Here is a 17970-nt window from a genome sequence, read left to right on the forward strand (position 1 = left end):
ACTAGTTATTGAATACCAAACAGCCTTTATAACAGTCTCATTTTTCATAATTTTATGTAAATGCTTAAATGCAAAGTCCAGAAATATAAATTTTACAATTTGTTTTTGTTTAATTTGTTTCTAATGCCAAATTTTGTTTCTTTTGATTTTTAGAATAGCGAGACTTATTGGCGGTGATATACCTGGCAAATGGTTCAAGCCTATATTCGAAGTTTGCCATCTTTGCACCAGTTACTCTGAAAATGATCTGAAACCTCTAAATATCACCAACATTCTGGGAGTGATTGTAATTTGGTGCGTTGGAATGACACTTGCTGTACTTAGTTTCATCACTGAAATCTTTCACTTCCGTTCATCGAGATAAAGGGCATCCCTGATTTCGAACACAATTAAGAATTCTCAATAATAAATGTACTTTTCAAAATTATATTTACAAATTCAAAACATTTTAAGATATAGCTTTCCTAGTACCCCTAGCAAGAAAAAAATATTTTTAATAAAAGCAATGACTTAATATGTAACATTTACTACTTGTACTTTCATGCGGATTTATATGCTCTAATCTTAGACTCTTCACTAAAGATTTGTACTCAACACAAAAAGACATTTTTGTTGAAGGTACAGTAAAATTCATCTCAATACTTAAGCTCATGTCGACCATAATTATTTGAAATCGCTTGCCACTTAACAGGTAGATTACCAGGTCCGACCTGGTAAAATTTTGGTCTAGGGTCAAGTGTGGATATATCATATATTGTGTACACCTACTGTGAAATTGTAGAGACATTAGGTATTTTTTCTGGAAGCAGGAAAGAGGAAAAATTAGCAACGCCTTGGCGGGACTTCTCAATTACGCCCTGAGCGTGCAGACCTCTACACCACGAAGGCACGCTAAGAAGGCGGGCACCCTTGTTAAGAAGGCGGGAAGACGGGCACCCTTGATAAGAAGGCGGGCACCTTGTTAAGAAGGGGTTAACAAGGGTGCCTTCGCTTCTTCGTGGCACGCTAAGAAGGCGAGAGAAATACCTTATAAAGTAATAAAACTATGGTGATTGAGTTTGTACAGAGAAGGATTCCGAGATATTGGAGTCGGAGCCATCAGAGTACTTTTAGCCTTAAGTTACGATATGCTATATCTACACATCAGGCCTCGTTTTGACTTTCAGGCTTCCAAACCAAGTAGTAGGATACCGTCATAATGACGTAGCAATCTCGTCGCAAATGATGTTGGAAAGACATCGCACTAGGTCTTCTTTAAGATGCCCAGATGTCCACGAAATTGCACGCTTTCACAACTGACGCCAACAGATCCATTTCTAGGCTTTACCTTCATTTCCTTTCATACATAGACGTCGCTTTCGAGTTTTTACATTCTAATTGTACGAAAATAGGATTTTAGGTTGTAACGGTCGTATTGCGACGTTTTAGTGTGGCCTTATTGTTTTTGGGATCTACTTCTTTGGTGACTATAGCACAATATGTTACGACGTGTTTTAGTAAACTTTTAACTCCAGTTTAAAAAATCATTACACTTATTAATTTTGCCCTAAAAGTTTTCAAATTCGTCGTGCCATTCCCCTTTTGAAGTTCTTTTTATTTCCATGCTTTCTAAAATTCTGAAACTGATCTAATGGGTTCCGAAGTGTTCTGCGGTCTTTCAAATCGAAGACCGTTTTCTTCTCGTTATTTTTCTATTGCTATACTAGAAATAACATTGATCAAAATAGACATTTAAATATGGTCTTTTCTGCTCAAGTTTCATGATTCTTGCATGTGCTAGGGCATACCTACCTTTTGTTTCAGTGAAGTGCTAAGAATGGAGAAAGATAAAGTTTATTACATTACGCTCTTTTAATTTTAAGAAAGGAAGGCATGATAGATTGCTAGTAAAATTTGTCCAGTATGTGGACAAAGTGCTGTTTTTGATTATACAGTTCGAAGGCAGTTTGAGAAGTTAAAGCGCAGAAATTTTATACTTTTATATTGTTATCGTCGTTTTAGAAAATATGCAACGCAATGGAATGATCACATATTTGGCTCCTTATAAATTTTTAGGTTATTCGCCATAAAATGCACCAAACAGCTATCCAAGATACGTTTTAAGACTAAGGTTTTCTTAAATGCAATGTCATGTGATGCTACTGATATAATTAGGTGGGTCACTTGATGAAACTTTTATTCAATTTATATTTTAAAGAAAATTATTAATACAGTACAAAGTCCGTAATCCGTATAGTCCATTATCCAGAATGATCTATAATCCGAACCTCAAAGCCACAAACTTTAATATTTTTCCTTGCCTAATCAGCGGAATGGTGCTCAGATGCAGAACTGAATTAATCAGTAGGCAGCATAAGCCCGTATTTTGCGTATCTATAAAAGGAAGCACCACGAAGAGGTAATAATTTGTTCAAGGAAAGAAGGCACCATAATAATTTCTCATTGTCAGTTGTACCAGGAAATATATGGTCAGCTAAACCCATACTGAGAGAAAAGGAAAGGGAAAAAAGCGGTTATAAATGTATGGTTAGAACTCCAAAATATTTTATATACTTAGGGTCTTAAAAAAATCTCAGTTCGACCCTGTTTACACGAATAAACGTTTAACCAAAAATACTCAAATTTAAGTCGCATAGCGGTGTTTATATAAATATATTTTATTAGGCTATGTTAGGTGTCAATAGTGGTTAAAAATTCAGCAGCAAATGTTGTGGAAAAATACTAGATCAGCAAACTTTTATAATACTGATTATTTTCATATAAATCGAAATTTGACACAAAAGATTTAGAAGAAAATCTGGCGTCAATTAATTTAACTCACTTTTATAAAAAGAATTAATGAAGGGACATGATACTAGAAAAATGTGCTTGTTGATGTTAATTAGCACAAATTTCTCAGAATTAGAATATCTTACTAAACTTAGGATATTTAGGTTAATTTAGAGCTCTAAAAAGGAAATATTTGAAATGAAGATAAAAACCATATACTTTTTGAAAACTAAAACACATAATCTCAGATGTTACAAATATTTCTAAAGTACCATATAAACTCCAGTTGTTGCTTTGTATGATTTGCGTTCCCTGAAAAGGAGTGACCAAAAATGGATATCAGTTATTTTTAAAGATGACTTTTTTTCTGGAGTATTCTAAAAAAATTACTCGAAGGTAGGAAATTATTTGCTTTTAATTACACTGTTATGCACAAAAATGGTAGGAAAGGCATATTTAAATAGAAATGTTAATTAATGAATTACGGTTCGGTAAAAACTGTATTTAAATATGGTACACAGTGTAACAATATGATAAACAAAGCATATTTTATAGCATGAGAAACATGAGTAGAAAGCATAATTTGGCTACCAATCATTCAACATTAGCTTAGCTAAAGAACCGAAATCAAGAGGGTGAGAAATAATGAATTCAAGCACTGAAGTATTAAATTACGTATGATTTTAAAAATCCAATGACTGTTCGGGGATATTTAAAAATGAATTTCTCCACGAATATAGACTACATTTCTAGATTTTTATTCTTTGTTCTGTAAGAGCTGTTTTTGTTTTATATAACAGCTATCTAGCGGAGAAATTACACACAATGTATTCCAAAAGGTTTTACCAGATTTGGTTATTTGACTAGGCCAAAGCACTCCAAATTAATCTGTCTATGGAGGATTATGCATCTGTGGAGAACCTTGTAGAGAAAACTATCCTGAATTCACTTAACACACGAGAAAAAATTTGAAAATCTCAGTCGGGAATATAGCATTCCCGACTGAGTTCCTTGTTCCGTCGGGAATATAGCATTACGTGAACTCTGTGTTTCGAGGTTCTAAACCCTCAGTCGTTGTTCAGATGAAAATAGTGTTATAGCGAATTTAAAATTTAATCTATAAATTTCTGTCATCACATTTAAGTGACATACATTATTTATATAATTCTAAAAATTTCACAAAGTAGTGTATTTTGTAAGCATAAAATAAGAAGACACATGCTTCTTAAAATATATTTTATTAACATTTCAGAATTAAACTACAAATACTCTGCATTAAAATCAAGGTATGCTGCTCTTGGAAAGAAAGCTTGCTTGATGTTATAATATATAATTATTCTTTGTAATGATTCTTGTACACAACTTGGGTACAGTCCTAGAAAAATAAATTGAATTTTGATTGCATATACGTAGAGGAATACTTAGTAAAATACTATAATGGATATAATTCAGAGTCTTCATTTTTCTGCACTATTCCCCCCCCCGTCATTAAACAGATTCAGTTCTTTTTTAAGTATCTCTATTGCTTTTATTTGACATAGAGATTATTTTTATTAACATCTTAAATAAATTTTTTACAAGTCATAAACAATTCTTTCTCGACATTCTTGTAAACATCATAAATTCCTTTCGTATCCCTGTTTAAATTTCCCTTTTTATTAAGGACAGGACATCCGAATCATCGAATCCAAACGTTCGAGACCAAAGATTCGAGATTCAAAAAGTCGAATATTTGCTTTTTTCCTCCATTTAAATCTTTCTTGTTTTAAACCACGAAATTTTTAAACGTTTCGATTCAAAACTTTAGAAATAACAATTTCACTGAGATAAAAAAAGCATCATTAAAAAAGAAGAAAAAAGTTCCTTCTTTTTAACATTTGTCATTATTAACTCTTAGAAATAATACCTTCTCCTCTATACTTGCTCTCGTTTAAAAGGGTTGAGATAAAAGTATAAAAACTTTAATGCCATAAAGTTTGGTTTTCTTTGGTAACATAATCCACTATCAAACACCTACCAGACTTGGAGTGAATACGCTTGGTCTGAAGTAACAACCATATCTTTTGTGAAGCATTATAACATAATTTCTTATGATCTTTTTCTAGTTCAAAAAGAATGAAGTATATAAATCCTCTGATTTTAAAACATATCTTTATATAAAGAACAATGATAATAGTAGTAATAATAATTTGTTATCTTAGATTTTGGATTTGCATTTCTGAAGTGTAAGTGATGGTTAGTTTCAAATCAGGGATAAAATGGATTTTGCAAATATAAAATATCACTTTTTATATAATGAATAAACTATGACCATTTAAAATTCACTAATAGTGTTAGTTACTTAATAAGTACGCATATATTGCTGTACAAATAATACTGCGGTTGTGCACGAAATGACACAGCTTTTATGATATAAAATTAATAAACAGTTTTTGAATTATTTACTATACGATATAAACGATCTTGACAATGCCTGATAGATACAGCCTTCTTTGTTTTTAATACAATAAAAAATTCATAAGCACAGTTTCGGTTCGAAACGTGTTTGGCTTTTCAGAACTTTTAGAAACAAAACTGTCTCTATGCGACTTATTTCAAAATAATTCTTTTACTCTTTTAGTTTTTTAGGTTTTAAAATCAAAGTATGCCTTGTAATGAAGTTTTAAAGAAATCTCGCCATTTTTGAATGTACAACCAACTTTATTAGTCAATTATGTTGGTAGCGTAGCAATGCAAATACGTTACAGCCTTCAAAGAAAAAAAAACACGAATCTTTTATGATGAAGTTAATAGTTACCTGTAAATGTGGGCAAAATATGACTGTATGTTTAAAAGAAGGTATCAGGTTTTGGACCAAATACGAATTTTTTTATTAAAAGCAGAATACTTTGAAAATAAAGAAAAAAGAAACCCGTTTCAGAAAAGTTGCATTGAATAATGTTATAGTAAGATATTAAAATTAGTTGATACCTTTCAATTACGTTTCTTATGCAGATTTATTCATGTAACAATTTTCGTTTTGCTGAACGTCTTTGTTATGCCAAGAAAAAAAGAATTTAGAGATTTTAAATATATGCTTAGCTATAACGTAGATATTACTAAAGAACAGAACTGTATGACTTTGTAGATAAAGAAATTTGCATTAGAGGAACAACATTACTAAAACATAAATAGGAATTTACTGAAAAGAAAAAAGAATTGGTTCATTTGAGGTAAAATATATACACTTACGACGTATGCCGTCAAGCTTTCCATTTCTTCTTCGGTTAGCTAAGGTAGAAGAAAAATTAATTCAAATTTAAAACTTCTATTACATTACAACTTATATTATTCTATGCATTTTCTTATTAGAAATTAATAGTTATTACTTGGCAGGTAATTTCACAAAAGCATGTGTGTTACCTTTATGTCTTTATATTTACGACGGTTTAGAAATAATATTCATAACCAATAAGAATTCTCAGGAAATATTTCCAAGCATATCCCAACACGAGTAATTTCAGAATTTAGTTTCGATTCAAATAAATTTATTAACGTTTATTATAGACAGCTAGAAAATCATATTTCCATAAATCCTTATTTAAATATTTAATTTCAAAACAATTTTCTAATTCACAATATAACTACTATAAGTACTAAAATGTGTTTTATTCTTAAATGTGAATGCCTCCTAACCTTGTTGCCTAGGCAATCATGCATAGTGAAAAATTATTTCTTAAAAATAAGCGTGAATGATACCGAAAGATTCAAATCCCATTTAAATCTTATTCACGAAAAAAATTCTTAAAGTATGAAATCCGATATTATTTTGAATGCTCTCTTATATCATAGAAAGAAATTCCAAATTACTTTAAAACGAAATTCTTAAATACAAATACGAATAACATTATGAATTTCATACAGATTTAGATATGTCATAAGCCTCGTAGTTATCACTAAAAAAAGGTTAAACTATTTTAGGGAGCTATATTTTTTAAAGAGGCGAATTTCAAATAGACGAATTTATAAGTAAGCAAAATGATTTTTGCTGGCGATAAATTTCTATTCTCTATCCTCTTAGTGTTCAAGTAGATAATGGGATCATATGCTCACATCAAGGTTGCAAGGATTTTGTTCTGCTCTGCTAAAATGCTTCTTTCTCTTCCGAAACTCTCGGCCGCTCAGCCCCTGTTTCTTTACGCAAATGTACTCTGCCTTAAAACTGCCGAAATAATCTTTGGATATTCGTGATTTCGAAAATGTAGAACGTCTTTTGCTGAACTGTTGCCATTCCAAATATAAGCAAGCAGAGAGTTGAGGAAAGATATCATATAAGGTATTTTCTCGCTCCTTTCCACATGCCTTCGTAATGTAATTGGAAGTATACACGATGCATATTCGAGAGATCCAAGGTTCGAGACTCGGCGAGAACACTGCAGAGTTTTCCCGTTTCCTATCAATGAAAAATCCTACAGACTCTATAAGTGGATCCCGAACTAAAAGATAGTGGACAGTAATTTTTCAGCACCCGGATTTGGTAATTAGGTCCGCTAATCCTCAGTCACCCCTTAAAAGGGGGAGTATATGAGGCAATTTGTTCTCTTTTCCACATTCTTCGTGGTGTTATGGAAGCGAATTCAATGCGTATGTGAGAGGTCCAGGGCTCGAGTTCCGCCGAAGAGGGCACGGCACATTTTTCACGTCTCCTTCTTTTTCTTAAAGAAAAAAAAAAGTAATTGCTCTAACCAAGAGAACCCTGATGGCAAATATTCCAGTCTTAGAAACTTTCAAATGGCCAGTCTTTCAAATGGTTCAAATGGTCAATAATTCATTCCATGAAGACGCTTGAGAAGTACGAAACAGGACTTCCAAATTTGATCTATTTCTTTTTCATTTAAGCAAATTTTTCAAGATTTTTTCAAGTTAATAAAATTTAGTTTTGCGCCTAATTATCCAGAAACCATTCACAAGAAATGGGCTACGCCCTCGTCGAAATTCTTAATGCACTCTCTTTTGAAGGTTAGTTATGCTGCAGTGAGTTTGATATAACTCAGTTACGCTTTGGTTGTCTTTAAACTTCACGAAAAGGTATTCGTGTCAGTTATTTATTTAAGATTGTAACAGTTGTAAACAAAGAAATTATTTTAGTCTATAATTTATACAGGCGGAAAAGACAAGCTTTTCTTTCACATATCATAGCTTCATTAAACAAAATGTCATCAGAAGCCAATAACTTCCATTCCAATACAAAAGCAGTTCGCACCTTTCTCAAAGCTACAGGAAGTTTACTCATCAGGACAGCATTTTCAAGTATATCACAAAGTTTCGATAGGAGTTAAGTTTAAAGAATGTATCACATTTCATATCAGAAAAATCTTGTTCTAAAAGACTCAGATATTAACTGATGTGAACAAACATTAACGTCTTTCAGATAAAAATATCACAAAAGAATTTTTGTGGTAAATATCACAAAAGATTAAAAAACTGATTCCGAAACTTCACAGAACCACGATATCCTATATTAAATTATGAATATCAGAGCGAGCCAGACATGGAAGGATCATGGAAAAAGCAATTCTTTCAAAGTCAGTTTCCAGACATGAAAACTGACTCTTTCTTTTAAGCAGTTGTTGAAGCTTCTAAGCAGCAAGCTCGCATTCGCTATCTTCCACATGTATTCTTTGTGTCATAACAAAGCTGTTCTATTTAAAAATCAGCTAAATAATACTCTTCGAAAATCTCCTTACATTATTCAGTCATTTTGTCAGATGTAAACGCTAATGTTTCACCGTTCTATTAATTAGTGCGTTTTCTGATAAAATAATTTGTGACAAATAATATAGCCATATCTTCGATAATAAGTATAACTCAATAAAATCAAGAATCCTGCTCCCAACTGAGAATTTGTATCAAATGCTTCACTTTTGAAAGGCAATAGTAATTTTTGGAGTTATTAAGATATATGTACTTAGTAATACTGGTAACCTGGTAGTTCTTGAGGTATTAATACTGGTGTAATGCATATTTCGTGGTGGAAACAATAGTGAGTCGGCCGTATAAATAAATAAATATGATGCAAATAGCTATTAAATACATCTAAATTATTTATTAAAATAAACCTAAAAAATGAAGAGAGAGAAAAGAAACAAATATCTTGTAATATCGTAAAGAAACAAATATCACATATGAAACAGATTAAAACCTAAATTTTATTATATAATGTTTACTATTTTTGACATGTTTCTTTAAATTATTTTGTTATCAGAATTCTTAGTTTGTAAAGCATATCTTAAACAGAAAAATAAAGATTTTCAACAAAAATCTAGAACGACATTCGACCTACATCTTTATGTTCTATAATTCAAGTTTTTGAAGAATTTCAAAGCTTTAGTAAAATAGAAAACGATTTTTTACTGTTCCATTATTCATTCAGGCGAAAAATAAACAGAAATTTCTCCCCAAAGGAAAGAATCTAACTACATTATCATGCATGATATAGATTTAAATAAAATAGTATTACTTTAATTTTAAGAATATTAATTTATTAGATCCTAGCACATTATAATAAGATATATTAAATTAATAGCATAAAACTTCTGAAATGACTACAATGTGACAATGATCATTTTCCCAAATACTAATTGTTATTTATCTTTTAGAATTATTTTTATAAAACATATGCATGCTAAATCCTTTTGTTTCATATCATAACAAAAGCCAATGTGATGTTTAAAATGAATGCACGAATACGGTGATTTTAGCTTACCTCACTTGCTTCTGATTCAACTATGATACAGTCGTATGTCTGCAAAACAGAAAAAAATATTTATGTCAATATTATGTGCCTGACTACTGAGAAGAACCCAATGTATTACTGTAATTAACAATGAAAAAAAATGTTGGTAGAGAAATTTCCAGCTAAGGGAAATATGTTCGAGACATTCTACAGTAATGCTGCTGGCGAATTTAATAAAACATTTCTTGTAAACCATAAGTGAATTAACTAATTAATAGTGTTTAGAAGAACGGGGAAGATATATAAATTTAAACTCATTAAAATATTTGCCAAATTAATAAAAAAATTTTCAAACTTCGCTCCAAGGAACCCATTCTAAGTCTGCAAAAATCTTCTTTTTTCTAGCCCAAAAGGCGTTATCTCAGAGGGGCTATTAATCTTATTTTGGCATTTTGCATTGGTTCACTAAAAGTCTGAATCACTTTCAAATTGTTGCCACCAAATACTAGAGCCCTGCATTATATTTAAAGAAGTTAAATAATGAAGAATCTGCATGAATGTGTACACGTTTTTCGCACTGTGAAAAAACAACGGTACTTAGAGACATCAAATTTTAAATAACGTAGTCCTCCACTCGTATATGGGCTTAAATTTGGAATTTGCTTTATTGTCTACTTTTTTTTTTATAAAACTTAAACGAATTTTTAACAAACTCAACGATTTCAAAACGTTCCATTAACATTAACACCGCATGCATCTTCAAGCACTGATATTTTATGCTAGAGTTTCTTTGTAATTTTTACTGGTATTATGTTGGTAGCAACACAAAGACGTCACAATATCTAACAGTATTTTGCGTCGAATGAATTTGAATGTCTGTATCACTTTTCAAATTCCATTTTGAATCCCCCGTGAAAAAAAAAAAAAAAAAAAAAAAAAAACGCCCCTTTAGGCATAATATAAAATCTGAAAGTTTCAGATTTTATTTTTTATTTTTATATTTTATTATTATTATTGTTTTTGATTATTCGATAAAATTTTAACTTTCCTTTTTTTAAAAAGAAAATTAAAGTATTTCAGATTCTGATTACACTTTCAAGTCTATGTTACCTTTTGCAATTATATAATTTATACAGAATAATGCGTTGTTTGGTTAGTGTTTTCCTTCTTCCCTCCTCCAAAAATAGTAATAACTATCGCTTCAAACAAGGAACTGAAAATAAGCAAAGCGTTAATGAATGGCGGAGGAAAATAACTGTTTTACTTTGAAGCATAGGATTCTTCCGATGGCGCTCATTTTCACCAGTCGATACACTGTTTTCACACTTTTGGTATTTATGGCGTATTTTGCCCAGTAGACTGTTTGTCTGCCGTCAGATAGTTCTCATACATTTTGACTAAGAGCGAGTTAGACGGAAGGTTCAGTTTTGTGAAAATTTGGCTAGTTGAAAGTATTTAAGCGTTTGTTGTTCTCTCGTTTAGCTGTGGTTGCACATGTTTAGATTATGATACTTTTGACCACAACTGGTATTTGGTTTTGCCAAATTTTGTCAAATTTCGTAAATTTTTCTATTTTATTGAATAAAATTTTGACGACTTTTGATCTGACAGCTTTTAATTTGACAACTTTAATTTCCTGATTTTTTTTTAATTTAAAAAAGTGTTGCTCTGTTTTAGTTCATACGTTAAAACACCTAGCACACGAAATAGTTCACAATGTGCAAAGTTTCACACTCTGAAGCTACAGTAGATCAGTAGTGGTACAGTGGACCAGAACACGGAATGGTATCCCGATTCCGATTCTAATTTTGGTTAAGCTGGCTGCATGAGCACGTATGCGATGTTCCACTTGTGAAACGCAAAGCAATTGCTTAAGAAGTCCTTCATGAAGATAACTCTTACTTGGAAATGGAGTTTTTCTTAATTAAGACAGCCAACCAACCGAAGCTGCAGCAAAATTATTCGTCATACACCATCATTAAGCTTTGAAAAGATTTCTCTAACTACTGAACTATCTGAATTTATGATGAAAAATATCTGATATGAATACCACGTGACTTCCTTGCACGGCCTATTAAATTACAGACAGTTGCTTATGCATTTCCTTTAAACTTATTGATACATTTCTCATTCAATCAATTTAGTTCTGACTTCCCAGTTAAGGCGCTTCCAGTTTCACTTCTTATAAACAAATTAGACGTAATTTGGCTAGCTAGCTAAAATTTTGGCACTTTATTACAAATTTCTGTAATTACCTAGAACTTCGAGAAATTTCTGCGTGTCTTAGAGTCTGTAGTCGCAGGTCAAGGAAACTGGACATTTTCGTAAATATTCTAACGGCTGCTTAAAATTTCGAGATATTTTTTTCACATCATCGGGTTCTGTTTGTTGTTATAAATGTTTTGAATTGTCCCAATACTGTCTCGAACGATCTAGAACAGGAGTTCTGAACCAGGAGGGAGGGTATTTTATAGATTCAGAGGGGTCCGGTCGCCCAAGAGGAAGAAGATGATGACCATCAGCGATAAATTAAAACTTTTAGATATGATCAACGAGGGCAGAAGTTATGCATCTGTGGTACACCGTTACGAGGTGAATGAATATACAGTGCGACACATCAAGAAAGAGGAAGCAAACAGCCGCAAAACTGCTTCAATAATCTTCAATAAAGAAGCGAAACGTACGGTAACTCTGCGTAATAACAGAAATGTGAAAATGGAAGCTGCATTGGCATTATGGATTGCTGATTGCAGGAAAAAGACAGTGAGTTTGGACACTAATATCAGGACAAAGGCCAAATCTCTCTACGACCAAATCTTCCCCGATGACGACAATGAAGAGGCTGAAAAAGGTGATGAAGCCAGTAATAGTGCTGCAAGGAGTGATTCGGCTCCTCGAGGACGAGGCTTTTCAGTCAGCAAAGGCTGATTCGAAAAATTTAAAAAAAGGTTCGGCTTCAGAAACGTTCTTCTGTATGGTGAGGCTTCCTCTGCTGACAACGATGCTGTTTGTCGTTGCGTGGAGGGAGAGTTTCCTAACCTCATCAGCAAGGGAGGCTACCTCCCTGAACAAGTTTTCAACATGAATGAAACATGCCTTTTTTGGAAGAGTATGCCTTCGCGTACATTCCTCTTCAAGGACGAAGTGAAGAGGCCAGGCATCAAGGCTCACAAAAACCGCGTGACTGTCATTATGGCTGGCAATGCTGCAGGTTTTATGCTTAAGACAAGCCTTATTTATAAAGCCAAAAATCCACGGGCACTGAAAACAAAACTTCGGCTCTGTTCTGCCCGTGTTCTGAATGCATAACTCCAAGGCCTGGATAACGCAAGCTCTGACCCTTGAATGGTTCCTTCATTGCTTCATTCCCCAGGTGAAGCTGTATCTGGCTGAAAAGGGTCTCCTCTTTAAGGTCCTTCTCCTGATGGACTTTGCAGGAGACCATGCAACGGACCTGCAATATGACGGTGTGCAGAGAAAGTTTCTGCCCCCGAACCCTACATCTCTAATTCAGCCGATGGATCAAGGTGTCATTCGTGCCTTTACGGCACTCCACACTCGCTCCACGATGGAGGGCCTCATCTTGGCAGTTGACGATGCCAATGAAGAATTCACCTGGAAAGCATACTGGCGCAGTTATGACATTGCCTCATGTTTGTCTAATATTCAGTGAGCATTAAAGGACATGAAGAATAAGACCATAAATTCTAGCTGGAAGAAATTATTGCCGAACGGGGGGCACGACTATCTAGGCTTCACTTCTGAAGAAGTTCATCACTCAGCGTTGGAGAAGGCGGCGAGGCTGACTCATATCATAAGGAATAAAGGATTTGTCGACATGACAAAAATAGACATCAGCGCCCTTATCGATTGCCACTCGGACCAATTGACCTATGAAGACCTCCTTGAGATGACAAAGTCTGTAAGTGAGGAAGAAAACGAAGAAAAACTAAAGAGTGTGTCCTTACCCTGGAGAATATGCAACAATTGTGCAACATGGCAAGAGCGATGCAACAATTTGCAGAAGACATTCACGACAATATGGTTCAAGCTGTCGAGTTCAGCAAGTCGAGCTGACGAGGTTATGTCCTTGTGCAGTTGAAATTTTGAAGGAAAAGAAAAAACAAAGCGACAACAACCCATCACCATGTTTCTCTCCAAGGTAAAACCCCCGGCTCTACCGTCCACGCCTGCAGCATGAGTCTCCGAGTGAGCCTAAATCTTCTACGAGTCAAATGAGAGACTCTCCTCCGCCACCAACGGCCCACCAGCGGCCGAGCGGTAAAGACGCTGAACACGGGTAGTTCGGTACGAGGTTCGAATCTCGCAAACGGGCTGGCTGCATGGGCGTTTTCGTGGTTTTCCCCATGTGTAACGTGTATACGAGCCAGTTTCCCTTAGAAAGTCCTCCACGAAGGCATCCCTCCCTTTAAGCAGATAGCCCTCGTGTGCTTTTCCATAATTAAATAATCCAATCCTCCGCCACCAACACAAGACCCTTTGCCTCTTTCAGAAAGCAGTGTTGATTAATGTTTATTACTGTATATGGTTTTGCAATTAACCTTATTAATTAGCACTGACACGTTTAATTAAATACGTATACTGTTGTAATTTTTGTCTTAAATGTGTAAAGTATAAATACTGTTTACATATTTAAAACATTCTTGTACTCGCACACAGGAAAATTCCTAAGGGCAAATCCTACTTCGCGGTTTTTCAGCTTTCGCGGAAGGTTCTGGTCCCCATTAACCGCAATAAACAAGGGATCACTGTACTGACAAATTTTTAAAATTAAATAAAACGTTTCCTATAGCGTTCAGATTTCTACTGGACAACCTACTGCTGTATTTTCTCGCATATTCCTCTCCTCCCAGCCTTTTAATGCCAAGTTCTAAAATTAAAAAATATTCGCGCAATTTTCCTCTTTCTCAGTGCGTTTAGAAAACGAGCTCCCCTAAATTTTAAAAGGGATTACGTAGCATCAGACGTAGCAATTATTTTCGCCTTACTGACAAAGACAAAAACCTCTTAAACTACCTGCGAGGTTTACGCTGAAGCTTTCTCTTCTGACTGTTGAACATTATTCCAGTTTAATACAAGAACCGAATAATCATAGAGAAAATTATATGAACTGACATTCAGTATACTGCGCATTCAGCTTTTATAATTCTTTATAGAGGATTTGAGGCCTAAGGATTAGCCGAGACACCTATAACAACATGCGAGACAAGTTACAGGGAAGTAGAATTGAAGATATCTTATTCTATTTTTGTTAATTGCATTGCAATGTTAGTATTACATATTACTCATTTTTAACGGAATTATGTTTTAAAATAATAATGTTGTAATAGATACTTGTAATTTATCTATGATTGCTTTTCATTTGCTCTTACTGTTCCTGAGTTCTTAAAAAAATTAAGTCATTTGTATAATTTTCCCCTCTTGATTTTCATACTATGGAATTAGTAAAATAATTGGAGAAAATCCGCGAGTAAATTCTGTGACATCATTATAAAAGTATAAACTGCTTCGATTTATATGTCGTCATCATACTTATATCTATGCGATACCAGTAAAAACACAAAATGATCAAAAAAGGGGAAAACATTTATTTTCTGAAGCAGGTGGTAAAACTTTACTTTGAAACAATGATTATCATACAAAGGTACCTAATAAAGGTTCGACCTTTCATGAGCAGGGATGGATGGGGATAGCTGGAACTCAGAAATTTCCCTGATGCCCCAGTGACCGGAAGTCCGCTTTTCACCCGATATCGATGGTTTAAAACATCAGAGACATTAATCATAATAGCAAGTTTCAAACAAAAAATAAATAAATAAATAAACTCATTGGACGAAAAAGATTTAATAACGCCCTCCGCACTCCATAAAGGTCGAAGGCAAGCTAATGGTAAACGCATTAAACTCATGGTCTTAACTCCTCGTAAATTATAAACATATTGGATCTAATTCTTTACTCCGCAATAGGGTAAAAACAAAATACAAACTTAAAACTCCGCAAAAGCATTAAAGAGAGAAATTTTCATGTCCCACTCCTCGATGATTTCGTAACGATGCCACCAACTTTATGTAACTTGGTAACTATTCACTAAAATAAAGACCTGAATATGGGCGTCTCCAATGGTGATTGCATTCTTCATAATATAAACTGAACATCCTACAGGTGCCGAGATCTTTTGTGTTTTCATACCAGCGCCCCTTTGTCTCTTGGTAAACAATAGCCAACTTGCAAAATGGTGCCAGCACCTTTATGAAAGTTAGCCGCGCCGGTCAGACCACCTTTACATGAGTCCTTATAAGTGAGCTACAAGGTTAAACAAATAGTCAATGATGCCCGCAAATTATGTTCCATAAATGCTATGACTGAATAAGATCAAAGTTTGCTTTGAAGAAAAACGTTGATTGATTGATATTTTTGCAATATTTTGTTGCAATACTTCTTCGCCATGATCGCCATCAAAAGATATAAAGGTGTATCTATTATCTGCAGTAATAATTTTGTGGCCCATTCTAGTCTATTCCAGTCGCTGAGCTTTAAAGAAGTTACTTTAGATTAATGGAATATGAAATAATCTCTGAATTCTAAATCTTGTAGACTACAGATGGCGACGAGTAGTCCTTTCATGAAACGTTGGACTTCTTTTAAGTACCTACCTCATTGATATTTTCAGTGATTTTATATCGTTGAAAATGCTAATCATTACCTTTCGCAGTAGCTTACGAAAGATGTATTCATGACTTGCACGTGAATAATTCATTTGCTTGTTTATGTGTGTTGAAATACTATCAATGCAATACTAAAGACAGAAAATAGATTTCCTGTACCATCTTCGAAATTATATAACAGTAGCTTATACTCGTAATTTTATTTGCAGAATAAAAGGTCACAAAAGCTTGCAAAATACAACAGTTTTCAATGAAAATTTTTTCTGAAATGCACATTATTTAACTAAATACCGCTATGTTTACAACGGTTTGTTATACTGAGGATAAGCTATGTGTATAATGTATACTTGTGCTACTGTTGCGACTTCTGAAGTGTAAATGTATTTCATCTCCTATTAATTTAAATGCTGCCTGGCTTTTTGAGTGCTTTGCGCTAACAAACATATTTTCTGAAACATGTCGGCAAATCCTAGATTAAAATTTGGGAAGGAGAATAGTAATTAACCTTAAGTGATTAACAGCATTATAATTACAGCATTATAATTAATACAGCATTATAATTTTCTATCAAACTAAAAGCGAAAATGCTTACCTTTTCCAAAAGTTCTGGAATTTTGCAGATTTCTGCCATTTGTTCTTTTTGATTAGATGCCTGAGGTATAGTCTTCTCCATGCATCTATTGTAATTTTGGATGCACTATAAAAGAGGAAAGAAATCGGTCATTCTTGCGCTTGAAAACATGAGAATATGTACATAATTTTATCCTTATTATAACTACTAATTCGAAATCTTATCAACTGTAATCGAATTTGATATTTCCTTATATTTGAAATGTAAGCGTTCCAGTTCTGGCTAAATGTCCAGCCCTCAAGCTCATGAGTACTGGAAAGAAAGCACCGAAGTTATATATTATAGAATGCAATTTATCGGAGTCTGAGAATATTCCCCATGTCTTTGACATAAGGAAAGTAAGATGACAGCACAAAATTACATGTTATCTTTGACATAAAGCATCGGAAGATACTATTTGTACCCATAATGGAATTATGACAGAGACATTTTCCTGAGATTATTAGACTATTGTAGAGTCACTAGGGTTTTTAGATGCTGGAGACGTGAAAAATGCGCAGTGTCCTCTCTTGGACTTGAACCCTGAACCTCTCGAATATGAGTCGATTACGCTTCCAATTACACCCCGAACCCATGCAGAAAGGAAGCAGAAAATACCTTATAATGAAACTGGAATAAGGGAATTTTATAATAGTACAGATAGATAATGAATGTAATGACATTTATGACGGAAATTTGGCATATACGGCATAGAATTAATTATTATCTCTTAGTTGGGTTACTTAGGTTATGGAAAGCACGGAAAAGCTACCTAAGGAGAGATGTATTTCCGTTGAGAAATTATTTAAAGGAAACACCCTGATTTGGGCCTACGTACAGAGCTGAAGAAAAGAAGGATAGGGTCATTTGTTTAAGATAAATATGCCACCGTGTACCACCTGAGGAAATTAAGTGACATCACTGAGAATCACAAATCTACAGCTCTTCGGAAGAGATGCTTAAATGCAATGATTTTAACATTTTAAAGAGGCTTTCGTTTCTTTTCTTAAATAATAAGCTTAGTGATTTGATTTTATATTAAAAATTTCTCTAAGATATTCGTGTTTTCCAAAAAATATTCAGAATTAAATCATCTCACGTTTCAACATACATATGTTTTCATATGCATAGGTTTTTACATAGAAAACAACATATTAAAATTCAAAAGAAAACTACGGTAAAATTTTGGG

The 17970-nt window shown here is 33.7% G+C and overlaps 1 protein-coding gene and 1 long non-coding RNA gene across 2 annotated transcripts in view; one reads left to right on the forward strand and one right to left on the reverse strand.

Annotated features, from left to right (window-relative positions):
• Positions 1-668, forward strand: part of LOC146998517 (glutamate receptor-like) — a 98028-nt gene extending 97360 nt beyond the window's left edge. Inside the window, exon 8 of the mRNA XM_085810199.1 lies at positions 154-668. Within this exon, the coding sequence (XP_085666325.1) occupies positions 154-364 (211 nt within the window). The 3' untranslated portion in view covers positions 365-668. The remainder of the gene's footprint in view (positions 1-153) is intronic.
• A 3209-nt stretch (positions 669-3877) lies between these two features.
• On the reverse strand, positions 3878-16885 carry LOC118203933 (uncharacterized). Its single transcript, XR_004760683.2, has 4 exons — positions 16763-16885; positions 9515-9553; positions 6001-6039; positions 3878-4144 (listed from the first exon to the last, which is right to left on the reverse strand). It is a non-coding gene; the product is annotated as an uncharacterized LOC118203933 (long non-coding RNA).
• Positions 16886-17970: the final 1085 nt, after the last annotated feature.

This window comes from Stegodyphus dumicola, chromosome 2, assembly GCF_044657685.1.
Source record: "Stegodyphus dumicola isolate Sdum_Otavi_A_Nest chromosome 2, ASM4465768v1".
Lineage (NCBI taxonomy): Eukaryota > Metazoa > Arthropoda > Arachnida > Araneae > Eresidae > Stegodyphus > Stegodyphus dumicola.